At 32.0% G+C, this 18,868-nt stretch overlaps 2 protein-coding genes across 3 annotated transcripts; both read right to left on the bottom strand.

Annotated features, from left to right (window-relative positions):
• Nucleotides 1-2,457: 2,457 nt before the first annotated feature.
• LOC105121588 (aluminum-activated malate transporter 12-like) lies at nt 2,458-5,790 on the bottom strand. The gene is made up of 6 exons (XM_011020299.1): nt 5,234-5,790; nt 4,970-5,110; nt 3,895-4,167; nt 3,677-3,798; nt 3,445-3,585; nt 2,458-3,227 (listed from the first exon to the last, which is right to left on the bottom strand). The coding sequence occupies exons 1-6, from the start codon at nt 5,505-5,507 to the stop codon at nt 2,592-2,594; spliced, it is 1,587 nt and encodes a 528-aa protein (XP_011018601.1). The 5' UTR covers nt 5,508-5,790; the 3' UTR covers nt 2,458-2,591.
• Nucleotides 5,791-9,243: 3,453 nt separating this feature from the next.
• Nucleotides 9,244-14,013, bottom strand: LOC105121587 (MND1-interacting protein 1-like). Of its 2 annotated transcripts, XM_011020298.1 has the most exons (3): nt 13,877-14,013; nt 12,099-13,752; nt 9,244-10,060 (listed from the first exon to the last, which is right to left on the bottom strand). In XM_011020298.1, the coding sequence occupies exons 2-3, from the start codon at nt 13,740-13,742 to the stop codon at nt 9,542-9,544; spliced, it is 2,163 nt and encodes a 720-aa protein (XP_011018600.1). In that variant the 5' UTR covers nt 13,743-13,752; nt 13,877-14,013; the 3' UTR covers nt 9,244-9,541. The 2 variants fall into 2 exon arrangements, with proteins under 2 accessions (XP_011018600.1, XP_011018599.1); XM_011020297.1 differs by having other exon boundaries at nt 12,099-14,013.
• Nucleotides 14,014-18,868: the final 4,855 nt, after the last annotated feature.

Raw genomic sequence — 18,868 nt, 5'->3', positions numbered from 1 at the left:
TTTATTATTAACCAAATATATTATTAAAAGTAATTTTTATATTATTGTTATCATTAAAATATATAAAATATAAATGTATGGCATCAAGGTTAACAATTATTATTGAAACAACTAAAAGCATGAGTCGATTTAATTGTTCATATGAACAACGAATCAGATTAACATATTATTTTAAGCATCTTATATCAAACTTGTGTTGTTGTTCAGTGGGGTTTTCTTTTTTTTAAAAAAAAAAAAAAAAAATAAGACCCACCCCTTTATATATAAAAGAGCCAAGCACACTGGCCTCCCCTGGACCACGCGCTGGCTCTTTGGACATGCTTAGCGCAGCTTAGTTAGGCTTTTATTTGTTGGTTATTTTTTGGTTGGATTTTTTTTATTTTTTATTTAGTATTTTTTATTTTTATTATTTAGTATTGGATTGATAATATGTTAATTTTTATATTTTTTTTATTATATAACAAAAATTAAATTGATCTATAGAGTTTACAACCATAAAAATTAAATCGATCTAGTGGAGTTTATAATCAGGATTATAAATTTGACGGGTTAATTAAATATCAAACAAAGAGTCGGAATGGGATTTCTAAGTTTTTTTTATAATATTTTTTTTTTTAATTTTATTATTTTATGTGTATGTTTTTTTTTTAATTTTATAATTTAGTGGTAGATTGATAATAAATTATTATTTTATTTTTTATCATATAAAAATATAAAATAATAATAATTTGATTAACCCAGCCACTCAAATCGTTAGGAGAGGAAGAACATGCATTAATTTTATATCCAAACAAAGAATTTAATCTGACCCGAAGCATTATATTTCAATTATCTATAACCTGAATTATGGGTTTAATGAGTTAATTAAATATCAAACAAAGAGTTGGAATGGGATTTCTAAGCTTTTTTTATAATATTTGTGGTTTATTTTTTTTAATTTTATCACTTTATGTGTATGATTTTTTTAATTTTTTTTATAATTTAGTAGTAGTGTGAGAATAAATTATTTTTTTATTTTTTTATCATATAAAAATATAAAAAAAATAATAATTTGATTAACCCAGCTATCCAAATCGTCAGGAGAGGAAGAACATGCATTCATTTTATTTCCAAACAATGAATTTGATCTGACCCGAAGCATTATATTTCAATTATAATGATAAAAACTAATGCATATCATCTGTCTGGGTATATTTTGACGATGACTTTCAACTATTTCTGAATTAAAAGACTAGATCTGCCATTAGAGGGACTCAAGAAAAAGCCTTTTTAGTGGAGACAAATTGGACTACGTACAAAGTTTGCATCTTTACGTGGGTTTTTGTTCGTAGATTCTCTTGGGTCGACCACTCAATTCCTTATTACACGTACGCAGATTTTTGTGTGGCTGTACATAGAGAGGATTATGTTGAACCACAACATGTAGTCGTTCTTGCCCCAACTATTTTAAGTTAAATGAACTACAATTATATATATATATCAGGGGGTGCATATATATGATTGTGTTTATATTTTACTTATAACTATGAACTGAATATTTTGGTTCGAGTATGAATGCATAAATTTAAATCTTACCATCTTTTTTTTTCATTATTTAAAATTAAATAATTAGGCACAATATGATATAATAGTGTAATATAGAACATTCATTTGAGTACGTACATAGTTGTGTTAAAACTATTATTATAATCTTGAAATCTTATTAAATATAAAACTAGCTAGTTCTTTGATAGAAATTAAACTATTTATTTAATATAAAACTATTCTTGTAATTTTATTTCATAGCTTAGATTTTTTACTTAAAGTAGTTCTTTGATAGAGATTAAACTTTGAATTAACCGTGTTCATATCCTCCTCCATAATTCTACAACTTCTTCAATGCCATGAATTATGATCTAGGCTTGCCTAGCCACCTTGCACCGATAAAGAAGTAAATGTCACGAGTGGAAACCTTTTCAAGTACTGATTAATGCTTGTGATGATAATCTGAATTACTTTCTGGGGTAGCAAATTTAAACACATAACCAAAAATGAAAAGGAAAATTAATGACTCAACATTTTATCATGTGGTTAGAAATATATATATATATATAAATTATATAACATATGGTTAGAAATATATATATATATATATATATAAATTATATAACAATATATTCAAGAAAATACACAAAATATCTCTCTAATATGTTTATAAAAGATTTAAAAAATAATGATATTAAGCCAGCAACATAGCCAAGGAAATGTTATCACTTGCCATCGATCTAGGTGGAATTATGTCATTTTTGTTTTTCAGTATAATTTTTTGGTTCGCAAACGCTACTCATTTACTCTTTTGGCAGAAAGAAAAAAGTAAAAAAATAGAAGCTCTCAAATTAGCTGAAATACTCGAAGCATGTATCAACAAGGTGGTAGAGTACTTAACATAATTTGAACACAAACATGAATACATAAAAGGACAAGAAATCAATAGTTCAAAGTTGCATTATATGATCAGGAATATAAACTCATTCAGTTCCAAAAGAATAACGGTAATAAGCTAGCTAAGTAACGATAACAATGAAGTATAGCCCAATATCCTTCGGTCTCCATCATTCTGCCCCTTGAGAAGAAAAATGATTGAGCGTAACATTAACCTTTTGGGTTTTAAAATTTACAATAACCTCATCTCCGGGTTTAAACTCTTTAAAGCATGCTATCCTTCCCAATTCTTCAACCTCCTCGATAATATTATCCAACCTTGCCACCGTCTCTACTAGCAAGGAAGCGAATGCCGCGAATGGAAGTGCCTCCGAGAACTCAAGGCTTGTGATAGCTATTTTACTCAGCTGTGGCCTCAACACCTTCCTCTCTGCTGCTTCCGATCTTGAATGTTCATTATTCATCCTTTTAGATTTCCATTCGAGTAATGCAGAATTGTCGGTCTTGAAACTTGATAACGAGACTCCATTATATTTTTCACGCTTTTGGCTAGAATTAGCATGTGCAGCTGCTACTGCTAGCATGTTGGTGGCTTGGTTATTGTTGGAGCCCAGGAAAAGTCTTGGTTGAGACTTTAGGGCGTTGTTGAGGTCTTGCAAGGCTTCGTGGAGATTATCGGAGAGTATCTCAGGGGAGCAATGGCGTCGATTCCTTATACTATTGGCAAGCTCCATTAATGCTCTTGATAATTCAGTGGTGACACGAATGCATGGATCTTTGAAGAGTACACGACAATGCTGTGGTGTCTAGCAAAATACAAGACATTTAAACGAATATTAATTAAATTGTGGATTTTATTAATTAAGATGGCGGAGAAAAGGAGATCAAATTAACTCGCTATGAAGCATTTTTCTAAGTCAGTCCATACTAACTAGAAAGCATGCACCCTAACGTTATTATTGTAAAATTTCCAAGGTATATTGATCATAATGTTTAATATTAAGTTTGGAAGATCATTGATACCTGAATTTCAGATTGCAAACATCCATGTAAAGCTACAACAGTGTAACCGAAATGACGAAGAACCGCTCCTAGTTTCACATACTGTTGCCAAGGATATCTGCAATGCCTTGAGTGTCTGGGCTCCCAACTTGCATGTAATGCCTGACCAAATTCGTGGTAACAAGAACATATTCAACAACAAAACCATTTATTTACTCAAGGTGACATAAACGTACGGTACAAAAGAACTTACTAGAGTTTCGTCTTGTGATTTTGAGTCTAATACTGCCTTGTATCCCTTGTAAATGGGATCCTCGGGTGACTTATCTTGGGTCTTTTCTTTCTCAACATCATTAAAGTATTCATTGACACAAGCTGCCATTGGAAAAAGCAAATAAAGGACTAAAGAAAATTAGAAGGAAAGGAAATATTCAAAAAGAGCAATTCTTGGTTTTGATGTTGCATGTATACCTTCTATAGATTTAGCTAGCCCTTCAAGCTTGATCACCGTGGAATTATGGAGGTCTTCTCCGGACCAAATGGGGAATATAAAAAGAGTCATTACTAGGCAAATGCCACAACCAATGGCAATGGTGTAGAAGCGTTCATGTGCAATCTTTAATACATTGCTCACACGATAGCTTGACACAGTTATCAGATTAAAGGTCAAGAGGAATATGAGAACACCATAGTCATAGTTCCTCTTTATATAGGGAAAGAACCTCATGTATGTTGTTGCAGTTCCTGTCAAATTAAACATGAAAAGATGTTTTTATACAATGATATACCCAAAATCGTGAACTTTTTGTTGAGCAATTACATTTTTTCTTTTTTGTAATGAGTTATTTAGGCATTGGATTAGATGTTTTCTACAAAAAGTATAATGATGTTTCATGAGTCTTGGATCAAAGAACAAAACAATGTGAAAAATAAAACGAATCTAAAAGATATAAATTTATATACAAGCTCTTTTGTTTTTTTGTTTTTTGGTTTTTTTGCCTTTGATGCATGTAATGGAAATTATATTTGCAAGTAGAGAAATTTAGCAAGATATGATCAATTAATCAGTAGGGATTAGAACAAATGAATAACACAACATTATTTTATTAGAATCTTTTACATGTTACATAAGAAATTGTTCCCAAAGTGGAAGCTATAAATTATTTGGGATTTGGATGTTCTCCTTAAAAGGGAATCTGAGCACATGTAAACACGATTTAGTGTGCTGTTATACTGAAAGAACAACATAATCACCACAATAAAAATAGGGACTAGAGGTCAAAAATTAAATTATCATCAGATGCTCTTCAGATAAATCTTAAGATTATCAACAGGCTAAATCAAATGCCACTAAACGTGAAAATATGTTATATTTTTTTTTTAAAATCTTTTGTGACATGGAATGAACTTTAAACTATTTCCATCGAACTACGTCCTAGAAGACAGAAGCCATTGTTTTGAGAAAATGCTGTTAGGAAGTTGTTTCGTCGCTAAGCCAGAGGAAATTTCGAAAAGAACTTTCATCAAGGAATTAGCTGATTATTACCTATCACAAAAACTGCGGTCCCAATGAAAACAGCTCGGAATACAAGCCCAGTTTTTTCTGCAATGTACCCAATGAGAAATGCCAAAGACCCTGCTAAGAGGGTTCCTATGCCTCTATTCAGTCCTTTGCACAAGGTTGCTCCTATCATCGAAAGAAAAAAGAAATGAATCAAACAAATGGATTTTTGTTATAATAATAAAAAGCATAGCCAAACGATGAATAAAGTGCACGCTACCTAGCAATCATATACGTAAATTAACTGACCTGCAGTGAACTCAAGCACAACAACAACAGTCATGACGGCCCAAATAGCGTTCTGGCCTATCCCTTTGAACAATGGCTCCAGAAGATACAACAAGGAAACCAATGTCAAAGACAAGCCAACTTTCAAAGCATGGACAACTCTTCTAGGATCATCCCGACCAACTCTCCAAACTGTTCGCCACAACAGACCAGGAAACCTTTTCAATTTCTCAGAAATAGCTTTCATGTTTTTCTTCAAATTCTCCTTAGCTGATACAGGCAAGATCAGCTCCATGATCACACGCACTCTGGAAGATCGACACCCTTAACCCTCTCTATATATAAATGAGGTGATTGATCTAAGAAGCAGAAGGTTATATTAATGTGTATAATTGGAAACAGGTAAGATGATTAATCTTGGGTGTTGTGTGTTGTTAATTAACTAAGTTAAAGAAATGATTCATACATAATCAATGACAGGGAAAGTATTAAAGAAATACTGTTGCTACTCGGAATGCTAGTGGGGAGTTTTGATGTGATATGAGAACTCCAACTTCTTTGAGAGGCCTGTGTTAACTCCTTAAATAAATATATGGAGAGTATTGCTCATCCTTGCATTCACATGTCCTCCATTAAAAAGTCCATAGATATTCAACATCGGTTGCTTTTCACAAGGGGTACATTGTCAGCCGAAAGAAGTAAACTTGAATCTGCTAACGACGTATGATTTCTTGTATTATAGTAAATATTAAAACAAATACATTTTTGTTTTATTGATGAACGTTAATGGAGGTTTATAGACGAGAGCCCCAACACGACCCCCCTCCCAAGTAAAGAGGATTCACCATGTGTTAGGTGCTATAGTTCAACAAACATCGAAGTACTTGGTGCCTCTTTGCCAAGACATTAATGTCGCTAATAACCGAAAGAGAGTCCGAATGCTTCATTAATATTTGTGTCTAAAGGATACCCAACAATTCAGATATGTCAGATTTCCACATACAAGAGAAGCGGGGTGGAAATTCAGACTCGAGTAGCTATTACACCCGTCCTGTAGAACAAGCACCATTAAGCCTCTAGTTGCATCAATTTTAATTTTTTTAAAAAAATACTTGGTTACTTGGTCAATATTTATGCGAGTTACGAGAAAATCTTTGTCTTACATTTAAATTAAGTTTACAACAGTATGGCCTGCTAATAAAACAAACAAAGAAAAATTAACAATTAGAGTTATTTAGCTTGGGTTTGAAAACGCGAATAAAATCTTATTTTTCAAAAATTTATTTATTTTATTTAAAATTAATCGTTTTATATTTATGGATAGTTTTGATAAACTGATATCAAAATAATTTTTTTAAAACAAAAAAAATATTTCAAAGTATTTTTAAATAAAAAATATTTTAAAAATTAATTACTGATATTTAAAAGAGATTAACCTCTAGTCATGGAATTATCCCCAGAAAGTGTAGGGACAGATCTACATTATTGAATATATTTGCATCAAGAGTCCTGTGGTCTTATAAATATAAATCACACATAATGACGATATGGTAATAATGGTAGGGAAAAAAAGAAGCACAAGTCATGCTCAGATTACGATATTTTTCTAAATTCAAGGAACCTGTGATGGCGGAGGGGCCTTCTTAACCAATTTGATCGAGTTTCTTGGAAAACGAGCCCATAATTAAGGGCTCTTCATCTTTCTTTAGTTTGGAAATTAACGAGACCATAATTAAGGGCTCTTCATCTTTCTTTTTTTAAAAAAAACAAAAAAATACATTAGAACACGTAGTAAAATCTAGAGCATATGATCAAGGTGGACCGAACAGATTAATGGCAAGGTCAATCAAAACGTTGTGGATATTTGTGTTTTTAGGTTCAAATAGAGGCTGGTTCAGCAGAGCCTAAACTTGGTTTTAAGTTCTTAAGTTCATGTCGTGGTTGTGGACGGTGACACGCTGCACTGTTGGGTCAGCAGTGCACCGCCGGTTGACCATTGAGAGAGAGAGAGAGGTGATGCATGAAGTTTTGTTTTACATGAAAAGTGAAGCTAGAACCACCCATCATTAAGAGTCACGAGAACTCCACAGCTAGCAAGTAGCTCAACGATAGTAACAATGGTGGAAAAGGGAAGCTTGAGAGCTAATAATACTTAACCTAACATCAAGAAACCAAATTCACATGGGTGTGTTGTTCTCAAACAGCTGTGCTCGATTTTGTGTGTGTAAACTCTTCTCGTGCATTTCTCAACTTCTCGACGTGAGGCCTATGTTTGGCCATTTGGCTTTTGAAACATTAATTAACAGAAAAAAAAAGGAGATTTTACTCGACCTCTTTTATTATAATAGTTTTTTCCATTTTTTTTAATTTTATCATTTAATATTAGGGAAAAAAAAAAGGAGATTTTACTCTACCTCTTTTATTATAATAGTTTTTTCAATTATTTTTTTAAATTTTATCATTTAATATTAAATTTATTTTTTTATTGTATTATTTTATTTTCATGATATAAATTACAAGTTTGAGACATTAACCTAATTAAGATTATTTCAGTCTTATAATCTTAATCATGAGTTTGACGAATTGATTTAAATTATTCTTTATGTTTTTTTAGTTAATTTATTTTTTAATCACATCCTTCAATATTAAATTGATTGAAAATTAGATTTTATAATTTATTTTAATTTATTTTTATGAAATTATCTTGATCTATTATGACTCGAGTTACGAGTTTGATATATTAACTTGTGTCATTTTAGATATCATTTTATTTAATTGATTTTTTTTATTGTATCCTTTAACATTATATTGATTAAAAATTATATTTTAAAAATTATTTTAATTTATTTTATATAAAATTATTATAATTTTATAATTAAATTACAAATTTAATATATTAATCAGGTTGATGAAGTAAATTCAATATTTATTTTATCTATTGTAGCAAGACCTTAGCTACAATTACAATTAGATTTCAGTTCTTCTTGGAATTTCTATAATAGGATTTCTTACTTGAAAAATACAAGGGGAAACGGGGGAATAGTGCTATCCTTTGTACTCTGATCTCTTTCATGGTCTACTCGAACATTTGTTATTCGTTTTCTTCTTGTATTTTTTTTTTCAAGTCCACATGCAGCCAACTAACATATTAGTTGTAAATTGTAGTGATTTTCTCATTTTACCTTGATTAATTACATGGATTATAAAGATAATGATTAAATAAATTTTTAGTAGCTTTGAAATTTATAAAACTTGAATTAATAATTTTTATAGAATAAATTTAGAATATGTTAAATTAAGTTATATCACTTTAAAATTAATGATATTATTATTATTAGTGATGATGATGGTAGCAAGTAACGTAGAACCTTAGATGAGTATGGCTACAATTAGACAAAGAGTTCGTTTTGATATTATTGAGCTGTGATGTTTTGTGTTATCGGTTGTGTTGGGAGGTAAAAACAATGTTCGGTAACTAGCTACTCTAATGTATATATAAATAGTTAAAGAAGTTAAATTTTATTGTTATATCTATAAAATGGGCAATAAAAATTGTAACAAACTAAGAATATTCTGAAAATTTTATTTAATTTATATTGAATAATTTATCAACTTTAAAATTTACATGAAATGTAATCATTTTTTTATGAAAATAGTTCATAAATTCATAAAAAAAAAAGAAACGATGAATGAGAAGGGTGTCCAGCATGGCATGCATATTGATGCGATGCAGTGATGGTTAGTGGTGATCAGGTTTCTTTAATTTGTCCTCTCTTTTATGATAATGAATTTATTTAAGGATTTTTCTGCTCTTTCTTGGAATGCAAGGGGAGCTGTTAATAGAGTAGGGGAACGATGCTGTAAGGAGCTTGTTCGGAAGTATCATCCTACTTTATTCATTTTGTTGGAGACGCATTTGGAAGAATATAGGATCCTGTCCTGTGGCTATTTCCGAACACATAGTTTGATAAATAAATGAAAAAATAAAATAAAAAATGAAAATCAGCAGCGTAGCCTGGGCATGCATATGCTCGCGTAAACAAGAGAGAGAATGACTTCTATAAATTGGTCAAACATTTCAAGTAAATGGAAACAACAACGCAGAATTACTTTTTGCTCATTTCAAGGCTAAAAACACAGCCTGACTCAAACTCGGTTCTTATTTACATCCATCCTCGGGTGTATTTTGCTGAAGCACCAGCAGTAAGGCATGTATCTGTCGGAAAAAAAAAAAAAAAATTCCCAGTGATTGCAAGTATTAAGATGCATAATATCAAGCATACCAGGGGAAAAACTGTGTTTTCCTTTTATTCTCATTTCAAACTATGACTATGAACTCGCACCAAAAACACGGATTCTCTGTTCAATTGGAGCCCGGCAGCATGGACAAGTAGCTTTCCCCTTCTTCCCGTAATTGTCACTGCAATTTGCACATATAACTTGGTGAGCACAAGGAAGTAAAACGATTGAGACTTCATCTTTCATACAAATCATGCATTCCCGGTCACAGCTGGCTCCTTTCTCTGATGAATTTTCCAGTTTCTCTATTTCATGAAGCAACCTAGCAATTGTTCCTCCTTGGGGCTTTGTCCTCTCAGACTTTCCTGATGGTAAAGCATTTGATTGATAATTCAGCTCAGTGGACTCTGCAGCAGATTTCAGACGTGAAAACTCTTGTTCAAGTCTTTGGAGATCATCCTTGTGGCGCTGGAAGTCTATTTCTATCTTAAGGCGCAGAGCATCAAGCTTCCTTTTATTCTCAGCCTCGGCTGCTTCCTTGGAGCATCTTTCCTCTTCCAGTAGGGCCAAAGCTTGCTCTTTCACCTTCACTTCGTGCCTCCACTTCACCTGTAATAATAAAATTGCAATGAATAACTGCTTCCCTATTAATGTTTAAGATTAGGTAGAATGCACCCGTAAATTAAATCTCGAACCAAAAAACCGATAACTTAAAACTTGCTCCAAAACAGAGAAAAAAGGAAGCAGACAGGTTGCTAACTATATTAAAAAGTCAGTTCTAAGACATCTGGTGATCCTGAAAAGGCTGCTGAATAGATTCTTGAAGGAACACAGCCTACCTAATAGCGTAGTATGACCAAGAAAGAGAGTGTTGGAGACACAAGAACGATAAACTAATCTATAGTGTTACCACATGCAGATTGCAGCTTTCAAAATTAATCTACAGTGTTACCATATAGTCTGCTAAATAAACTAGAGAGTGCAACAAGGAATCAGTGCTCATTCACCAATTTGATTACAGACCAAACCAAACAGAAATTAATAGTTGAGTTTCAATCAAAACCATGGAAACAATTATGTCAAAGCATGAGGAAATGCAGGCATAATCTCAAAATGATGATTTAGTAACCTTCAATGATTGAATTCTCACTCATTTTAATTTAGTGAAATGATAAAAGGAAAATGGACAGTGCAGTCAATATAAAGCTTAAAAAGGTTGTGGAAGTTCTGTATCCAAGAAAATTTCCACTTTGGAGTGCATTTTGAGTGTCATGGCACCTAGCTGCTCGCACTGGTGTTGACTTGCATCCCCATGCAAGTTTGCACCATTATTAGGGGCCATGCAATCTCAAAAAGCTTAAGAAACACGTATGCTTGCAAAGAAAGAATGCAGACAGGCAAAGGGTATGCTAAAGATTAAGATGCAAGATTCTATTTAATTATTTATTTCATAAGATAATAATCAATTATTTTAGGAGGCAGACACTGGAAATCTTGAAAAGCTTTTGGCATCCCCTTCCTATTTTGAATAATGTTTAACTAAGCTTTTGAAAAGTTCCTATCCAAGTAATATTTTCTCATTTACAATGATGAGAGGAATGATCAAAGCTTCTTGAGAGTATCCCAGTAGAGCCTTAATTTACACTTATCAGTAATGACTCAAAACCTATCTCTCCAACAATCTAACAATTTCCTCGCAGAGCAAGGCCTCACCTACATCACACCAAGTACAGTGATTAAATGTGCAATCATTTTCCATTAGCCTTGCACTTAAATCAACCAAAAGGTTTGCTTTCAAGACCAAAATTTAGCCACGGGGTCCAGTGTGACAACAATGAAGCATCATCTTTCCGCTGGGAGTGTATTTGCCTTCTCAATTCTACTAGATTTATGCAGGCCATTAAGGACACAAATAAATCATATTCAAATATTAGGACCTTATTTTTGCAATCCTAAATGAAGCCCATACCAAATTACTCACAGTAGCCTAAAATGTCATTCACCTAAAGGAGTAGTAGTTCAATCAACTGAAGCAGATAAAAATAACAGATGGAACAATATTGAAAAACATGGCTGTGGACTACCTAGCTATAAAAACCCTAAATTCTCCATCTTCAAACAAGTTGAGCTCTGGGATCAGATGCAGAGGACACAACACCAAAGGCAAAATTATTCTCTCAATAATGTTAAAAGTTGCACAAGACTGTATAGTTTTCTGTTCTAAGAAACTCTAATCCCAATAATTTAGAGTCCCAACCAATTAATGGCAGGAATCATGTGACTGAATATCATATCTAGAGCTTTACAGTTTATGAGGTTAAACTTATTCTTTCACAAACGAGCATTTTTATCTTGCTATCTGATCACTACAGGAACAACAAACCACTTTGCTTCAACTAGTGAGCTTTATAAATCTGGAGGCCCATCTTTTGTCTTTCACTATTTCAAGGGTTTTTTCCATTCTGTTGGGGGTTGGCGTGGGAGTTGAGTACTTGAATGATTTATCCTAAAATAATGCAGGCTAAGAGAAACTCATCAATGTAAGAATTCACCTTAACTTAAATTACAAAATGAAAACCAAATATGTAGCAGGAAATCTTAATGGAGTTTCATGCATGTGTGTAGTGGATTTGGGTATATAACACACCTCAGCTTCTTTCTGAGCATGCTCAATATTGGCCAAACATTGTTGCAACTCCTTGATCTTCTCTTTCTCATCTGCAATCTCAGCCTGCAGCTTAGTTTTCTGTTTCTCCCAAGCCAAAAGCCTCTTCAGGCACTTTTTCTCCCTCTTCGCTACCTCTAAACATGTTGTTACTGATTCTGATGCACTTAACTTAGAAGCCTCCATCTCTGCCCTGATTTCTGCATTCTCTGTCTCTAGCCGTCTCACAGCTGCATTTGCCCGGTCCACTTGACCACTAGCCTTCCTTAAAGCATTCTCCATCTCAGACAGCCTCTTCACAGTTGAATCCTCCAGAGTGTGTTTCCCCTTCTTTAATCGCTGGGTCTCCTCTCTTTCCATCCTCAACATTTTAAGCTCTGTTAAATCACTACTAAGCTTTCTGGCAGCTTGCATTGCCTTCTGATGCGCCCACTCCTTCCGCTCCTTCACTTGTTTATCCAAATCCTTTATATGTTGAAGCAGGGTGACTATCATCTCATCCTTCTGATCTTCTCCTACAAGCTCCAAATTCTCATCAAGCTTCAAATTTTGAAGCTTGCTCAGCATTGAATTAATTCCTTCTTCATTCTTTGAATCATGAGACTCCTCACCCTTCTTGATCATCCCTTCATCTGCCTTTGCAACTGAGGCAGCATCCCCACCTGCAGTAACACTCATACAAGCCTGAACTTGCACCCGAGGTTGCATCTGCATCTGTTTCGAATTAGATCTAAAACCAGCAGCAAACATTGCAACATTCCTTTTCAATAAAGACTTCATTGAAGGCGATAGATTAAACCTTTTAGGACACTCAATATCCTTTTGCAGATTCATTTCTGCACTGTATGAGAAAAACCCATCAGGTGAAAACTCTGATCCTCCCCCACTTCCAAAACCCCATCCTCTATGAAACCTACACAATGCTGGTGCCACCGCACCAACCCCATTATCAACCCCACTAACACTCTCTATACTACCCTGAACATTACCACTCCCATTCCCCGGAAAACTCGTGACAGGAATTTCAAGCGCACTTGCTCTACCCACATGAAGATCACTCATCAACAAACACCACATAGCATCACCTTTACTAAATTGTGGCTTAACTTGTTGCAACAAACAAACCATACCCGCAAGGGAATGCTCCTCCAATTGCCTTAAATCATTAAAAACAAGCTCCGTTTCATCTACATTTCCATTACTACTGCTACCGCAATTATTACTATTCAAATAAGCCAATGAATTATGCAATATATTAGTCAGCACATCCATGCCGCCATAACAATACCCGTTACGCAAGATTGCCTTCAACGCAACATCCTCATCATAACCCAATCCAATAAGCTTCGAAATAGCTTCTTTATATAAGAATTCAAGATTTTTTAAAAGAATTTCTTCCAATTGCTCCTCAGTACAGTAGCCCCATCCGTTATCATCAAAATTAGAATTGGAGTTGTTGTTGTTGTTATGGGTTGGATCGTGAAGACTAAGATGGTACGCTAAAGGATTGAGACCCGATTCAAGTAGGGTTTGGGCATAAATACAGGGATCGAATTCAGTGTATTTGGCAGGGCGGGGCACCCTCCGATTTGCACGGACATGTTTTTCTCTAGCAGTGCAGCCCATATAGATTTATCTATAGATAGATAAACAGAATAAAAAACTGTATTGAAAGATTGAATAGAGAGATAGATATATGTGAAAACAAGAATTAGATTAGGAATATTTGCAAACAGAGAGAGAAAGAAAGAAAGACTTACAGGAGGAGGTGGTGGTGGTGGAGATTGGGGAGTTGTTTGGTGGTTGTCTGGGGTGAGTTTGGTGATTTTTGAGTGTGCGTGTTTGAGAGGGAGAGTGATGACAGGGGGACGGGGGGCCATGCAGGTCGCTAGGGGGTATTTTTCCTAAGGGAGCACGAGCTTACGAGGGTGATTTTCAAAACTTTTTTTTTTTAAAAAAAAAGAAATAATAATTTTTTTTTTAATTTTAATGCATCAAAACAATAAAAATATATTAGTTCAAAGATGTGTTTAAAAAATAAAAAAATCTAGAAAAATACGGTTTAACCGTTCTCCCAAAAGAGACCATTGTTGATTGGGATTGTAGCTTGTCAAACATTCGGTGGATTGTTTCAAAAAAAAAAAAAGTTATGGGAGGTCTCAAATTAATCCTTTAACTATCAAGTAATTCTCAATTTAGCTCTTATTAGATTTTTTTTCTCAATTTAGTATATTTCTTGGTTTCAATAAAAATAGACTACCCATTCTAACTTTGGTGGTTTTAGGTTCTTTCATGCTTCTTTTGGGTTTTAGATTGTCATGATTCGGACGCTTATACAATTTGCATGCTTCCTTTGGCTACTGATTCTGAATCATTTCTCTCTTCGTGATTTGTTTTTGTCAGAGAAGGTACAGAGGATTGATACACTTTACAACGGTGTTGTTTTAAGATGCACTTCACTGAAGCATTTTGGGTTGTTTAATGATCCGCTGGTCTTCCAAGGCATGTCCTTGGGCATGATTTTGAAATAAAAAATTGCAGAAAGCCACCATGTTTAAGACTTTCTAGTTTCTTTTTGATACCTCAAAACAACAGACGCAGTAGTTTTCATCATTTTGTTGGGCAATTATTTCGGGTTCCATCGTTGTTAGCTTATAGGTCTGATTATATAATGGATTTGTTGAGAAAATTTTCATGTTTTTTTCTTTATTGCCTTTTTTTTTTTTGGCATCTTCATTGTCATGCATTTTGCTGCCAGGTCTTCCTTCTACATCTAGGCATTTTCCTTATCTGACATGATTTTTAGCTTTTATTTTACAGTGTGGGCAACTTTGTGGATGCTAAGTTGATCTTTCTAGAGTGATTTTAAAAAAGTATTTTATAAAAAGTATTTTTATGTAAAAAAGTATTTTATAAAAAATATTTTTAATTAATATTAATTTAATATTTATATATGTTTAATTAAAACTGTAATTGAAATTACAATTAAATAAAAAATAGTTTAATATTACTTAAAAATACTTTTCAAATTAAGGTTATAAAATAATAAAAAAAGATATATATATATATTAATATTAATATTAAAACTGTAATTGAAATTACAATTAAATAAAAAATAGTTTAATATTACTTAAAAATACTTTTCAAATTAAGGTTATAAAATAATAAAAAAAGATATATATATATATTAATATTAATATTAATAGTCTTTAATTTAAATATTATAAATATAATTATCACTATTACATTATTAAATAAACAATAATTTTTATTATTTCATTAACTTATCTATAATTTCGTCACGTATGAAATTCATCCAATAAAAACCATAGTTTTCATGATATTTTGAACGTGTAATAAAATCAAATAAAATATTATCATAAATAAAATTAAAATTATGATCAAATTTTATAAATAATACGTCATCATGTAATATCTATCTAAGTTATATAATGTTATTAAATAATATAAAATACTAATTTTTCAAATAAAATATAATTTTAAAAAATTATTAGATTTACATGGTACAATAAACTGTTGAAACATTGCTCTTATGAACAGTAACAAGTGAGATTTACTTTTATTGTCCACATGAACAGTGTCTAGGTAAATTATTCATTAGTATTGTTTATTTGTTAAAATGAATAGTGCCAGGAGGATCATCACTTGGCATACAGACACGGCCATGTAAGAAGCAGTCAAGAGCTGCTTCTCATGGAACGGCGATTTCAACGTACCCCACAAATGCAGTCACTTATATTTTAATATTATCAAACAAATTATTTACATAGTTTGTTTAGAAACCTACTTGTGTATTTGATATTTTAGTATTTTTAGCGGTTGTAATTTTAAAAAATTATTTTATAAAAAGTATTTTTAGTTGAGATTAGTTTGATATTTATATATGTTTGATTAAAATTACGGTTGAAACTAAGATTAAATAAGAAATAGTTTAATGTATTTATTTAAAAATACTTTTTAAATTGAGGTTATAAAATAATAAAAAAAATATATTAATATTAATGCTCTTTAATTTAAATATTATAAATGTAATTATCACTATTACATTATTAAATAAATAATATTTTATATCAAATATTTTTTATTATTTCGTTGACTTATCTATAATTTCATCACGTATGAAATTCATCCAATAAAAATTATAATTTTTATAACATTTTGAGCATAGAACAAAATCAGATAAAATATTATCATAAATAAAATTAAAATTACAATTAAATTTCATAAATACTATGTCATTATGTGATATCATCTAATTTATATAATATTATTAAATAATATAAAATACTAGTTTTTCAAATACAATATAATTTTAAAAAAATTATTAGGTTTACATAGTTAAATCATTGAAACATTGCACATGTGAACAGTGATAAGTAAGATTCACCTTCACTGTCCACAAGAACAGTGCCTAGGTGAATTATTCGTTAGCAGTGTTTATTTGTTAAAATGAATAGTGCCAGGTGAATTGTCACTTGGCATATAGATACGGCCGTGTAAGAAGCAGCTAGGAGCTGCTTCTCATGAAACGGCGATTTCAACGTACCCCACATATGTAGTAACTTATATTTTAATATTACCACACAAATTATTTACATAGTTTGTTTAGAAAGCTGCCGCAGCTACGTGCGTAAACAAACATACTCACACTTTACTATTGTTGTTTGCAGTGCGTGGCAGTCTATCATCCCTTTGACCTAGCACTATTTATTTTGACTTTATTTTGTTGACTATAGTTTTTCCATGTCCTTGCATAGCCTTGGTAATGCTGTTCTTTGGCAGAGTTCAATTCACAAGGGAGGTGTCATCTTAAATTTGTTCTTTCAAAGCACCAAGTGTATTACATCCCAGTGCGAGTTCGATTCCCTCTGTTGCAACACTTATGTGTGTTCTCATAATTCAACTGTTATCCCCTCATAATTTTCCAAAAATATTAAGAAAAGAATGTCTTCTTAATCATTTTTAAACAAATCAAGTTAAAAGAAAACATTCTCAAAGAAAAAGTATTTCAAAAATAAAAAAAAATGTTTTGGGTTATAATTGGGCAAGAAATTAATATACACATGATCAGATGCGGTCATGCAATTTGCATTTAATTGGAAAAAGAAGGATGAAATTGGTCATAATTAAAAGAATTGAAGACCAATTATCAAAATGGAAAAAGATAGCAAAGTTTGGAATCGAACTCATTTAATTAGAGGCCTAATTGAGGAGAAAATTGAAATAAAAGATAAAAGTCCAGGTCAATTTTTTTTTTTAAATTAAAACGATGTTGTTTTAGTAAAAAAAAAAATCAACAAGTTATAACCAAGTTTTTTACCGGGTCAACTAGATTGTTGGGTGAGCCAAGTCATACTAGATTTTTTTTTCCTTATTTTTTCTTTAACCCGGCCCGATTCTAGCTGTGGGTTGACCTGCTGGCCTGAACCGGGTTTTAAAACTATGGTTTTAAATGTTATTAGAGGTTTAATTGAAAGAAAACTTGAAAAATTAATTTAAATTTGGTTGAATATGATATAATTAAAAGATTGAGGACTAAATTAAAAGTAAATGAAACAAATGAAAAATAATGGTAAAAGAAAGAAAAAGAAAATGAGGATGTGTTGCATCGTTTCATATTGTAAGACAAATATAAAGGTGCCTAAATGGCACCATTTTATGCAGGCTGGGGAGTTGATTTCAATCCCTAACACATGTACGCATATTTTTCATTTTCTTCTTTTGTTGCAGATGTTTTTGTCCTAACTTGGAGTATGATTCTCTCTCACACCCGAATATTAATGGCTAAGAGACATGTCATTCTCTTTCCTTGCATTGGTAGTTCATTCCAGCTAAAGACTTACTTTATTGCCTGCAAATGGTGGCAGAAAACACGTGTTAAAGGAGCCCATATGAGCATGTTGTATAAAGTGTAAAATGGTGAATGGCCAAAACTGATCAAAGAAAATCAACGAATAAGATTAGCTCACATGGGACAAAAATAATTGAATTTAAATTAGATTATGGAGAAGAAGTTTGAGGTTCAATAGAAAGGTTTGAGAACCTTCCTCCCTACCTATACATAAAAAGGCATGGGGAGAAGAATGCCTGAGACAAAAATAATTGAATTTAAAAAAGATTATGGAGAAGAAGTTTGAGGTTCAAAACAACTTGTTCATAAGGCAAAGGGAAGTGAAGAGAGAAAAAAATAAAAAAATATGGAAAAATCAATTAAATATCAAAAACCTAAATTATAAGGAAGAGGGAAAGATTGACTTTTGGGTCACCAAATTAGTTCATTTTGAACCAAAAAGTTTCAATAAGTTTAAAAGAGCAAGAGAAGAAGAAAATAGAAAAAAAAGACATTAAGCTAGGAGAAAGAAGAAACCTTATTTTTATTTAAAAAGAGAAAATCACCATAATTTTTTTCATCATTGGTTAGCCACAGAGACAGCCACTAGGAGCCTGCATAATACCTCCTCACTCTGCCAAAACCATTATTGAGGTAAGTCACACCTCTCCTCCTTTTTCTTTCTTTAGGATTTTGGTAAAATAATACAAAATGATGTTTTATATGTTTATTTATTTATTTTAAGATGATTAACATAAGTTAAGTATGTGTTTTTAAGTTTAGTTAAGTTTAATTAAGATATTGTGTGATTTTATATATAAAAAAATATAGTGGCTAAATATGTGAAAAAATACATGGATGAAAATTTAAAATTTAGTTTTTTAGTGTAATATCCCACATC

The sequence above is a fragment of the Populus euphratica genome, unplaced genomic scaffold (assembly GCF_000495115.2).
Source record: "Populus euphratica unplaced genomic scaffold, PopEup_1.0 scaffold25.1, whole genome shotgun sequence".
NCBI classification, from domain to species: domain Eukaryota; kingdom Viridiplantae; phylum Streptophyta; class Magnoliopsida; order Malpighiales; family Salicaceae; genus Populus; species Populus euphratica.
The sequence above is the reverse complement of the archived record's forward strand: the minus strand, read 5'-3'. Positions and strand labels throughout refer to the sequence as shown.

What these genes read in the sequence shown, in the direction of transcription:
- LOC105121588 (XM_011020299.1), bottom strand. Translation starts at nt 5,507, where the DNA reads ATGGAGCTGATCTTGCCTGTATCAGCTAAGGAGAATTTGAAGAAAAAC. An exon ending in GACCGCAGTTTTTGTGATAG is followed by an intron (nt 4,168 to 4,969) that starts GTAATAATCAGC and finishes TTAATTTGACAG; the next exon opens with GAACTGCAACAACATACATG. An exon ending in GCTAGCTAAATCTATAGAAG is followed by an intron (nt 3,799 to 3,894) that starts GTATACATGCAA and finishes TTCCAATGGCAG; the next exon opens with CTTGTGTCAATGAATACTTT.
- LOC105121587 (XM_011020297.1), bottom strand. Translation starts at nt 13,742, where the DNA reads ATGGGCTGCACTGCTAGAGAAAAACATGTCCGTGCAAATCGGAGGGTG. An exon ending in ATGCTCAGAAAGAAGCTGAG is followed by an intron (nt 10,061 to 12,098) that starts GTGTGTTATATA and finishes TTATTATTACAG; the next exon opens with GTGAAGTGGAGGCACGAAGT.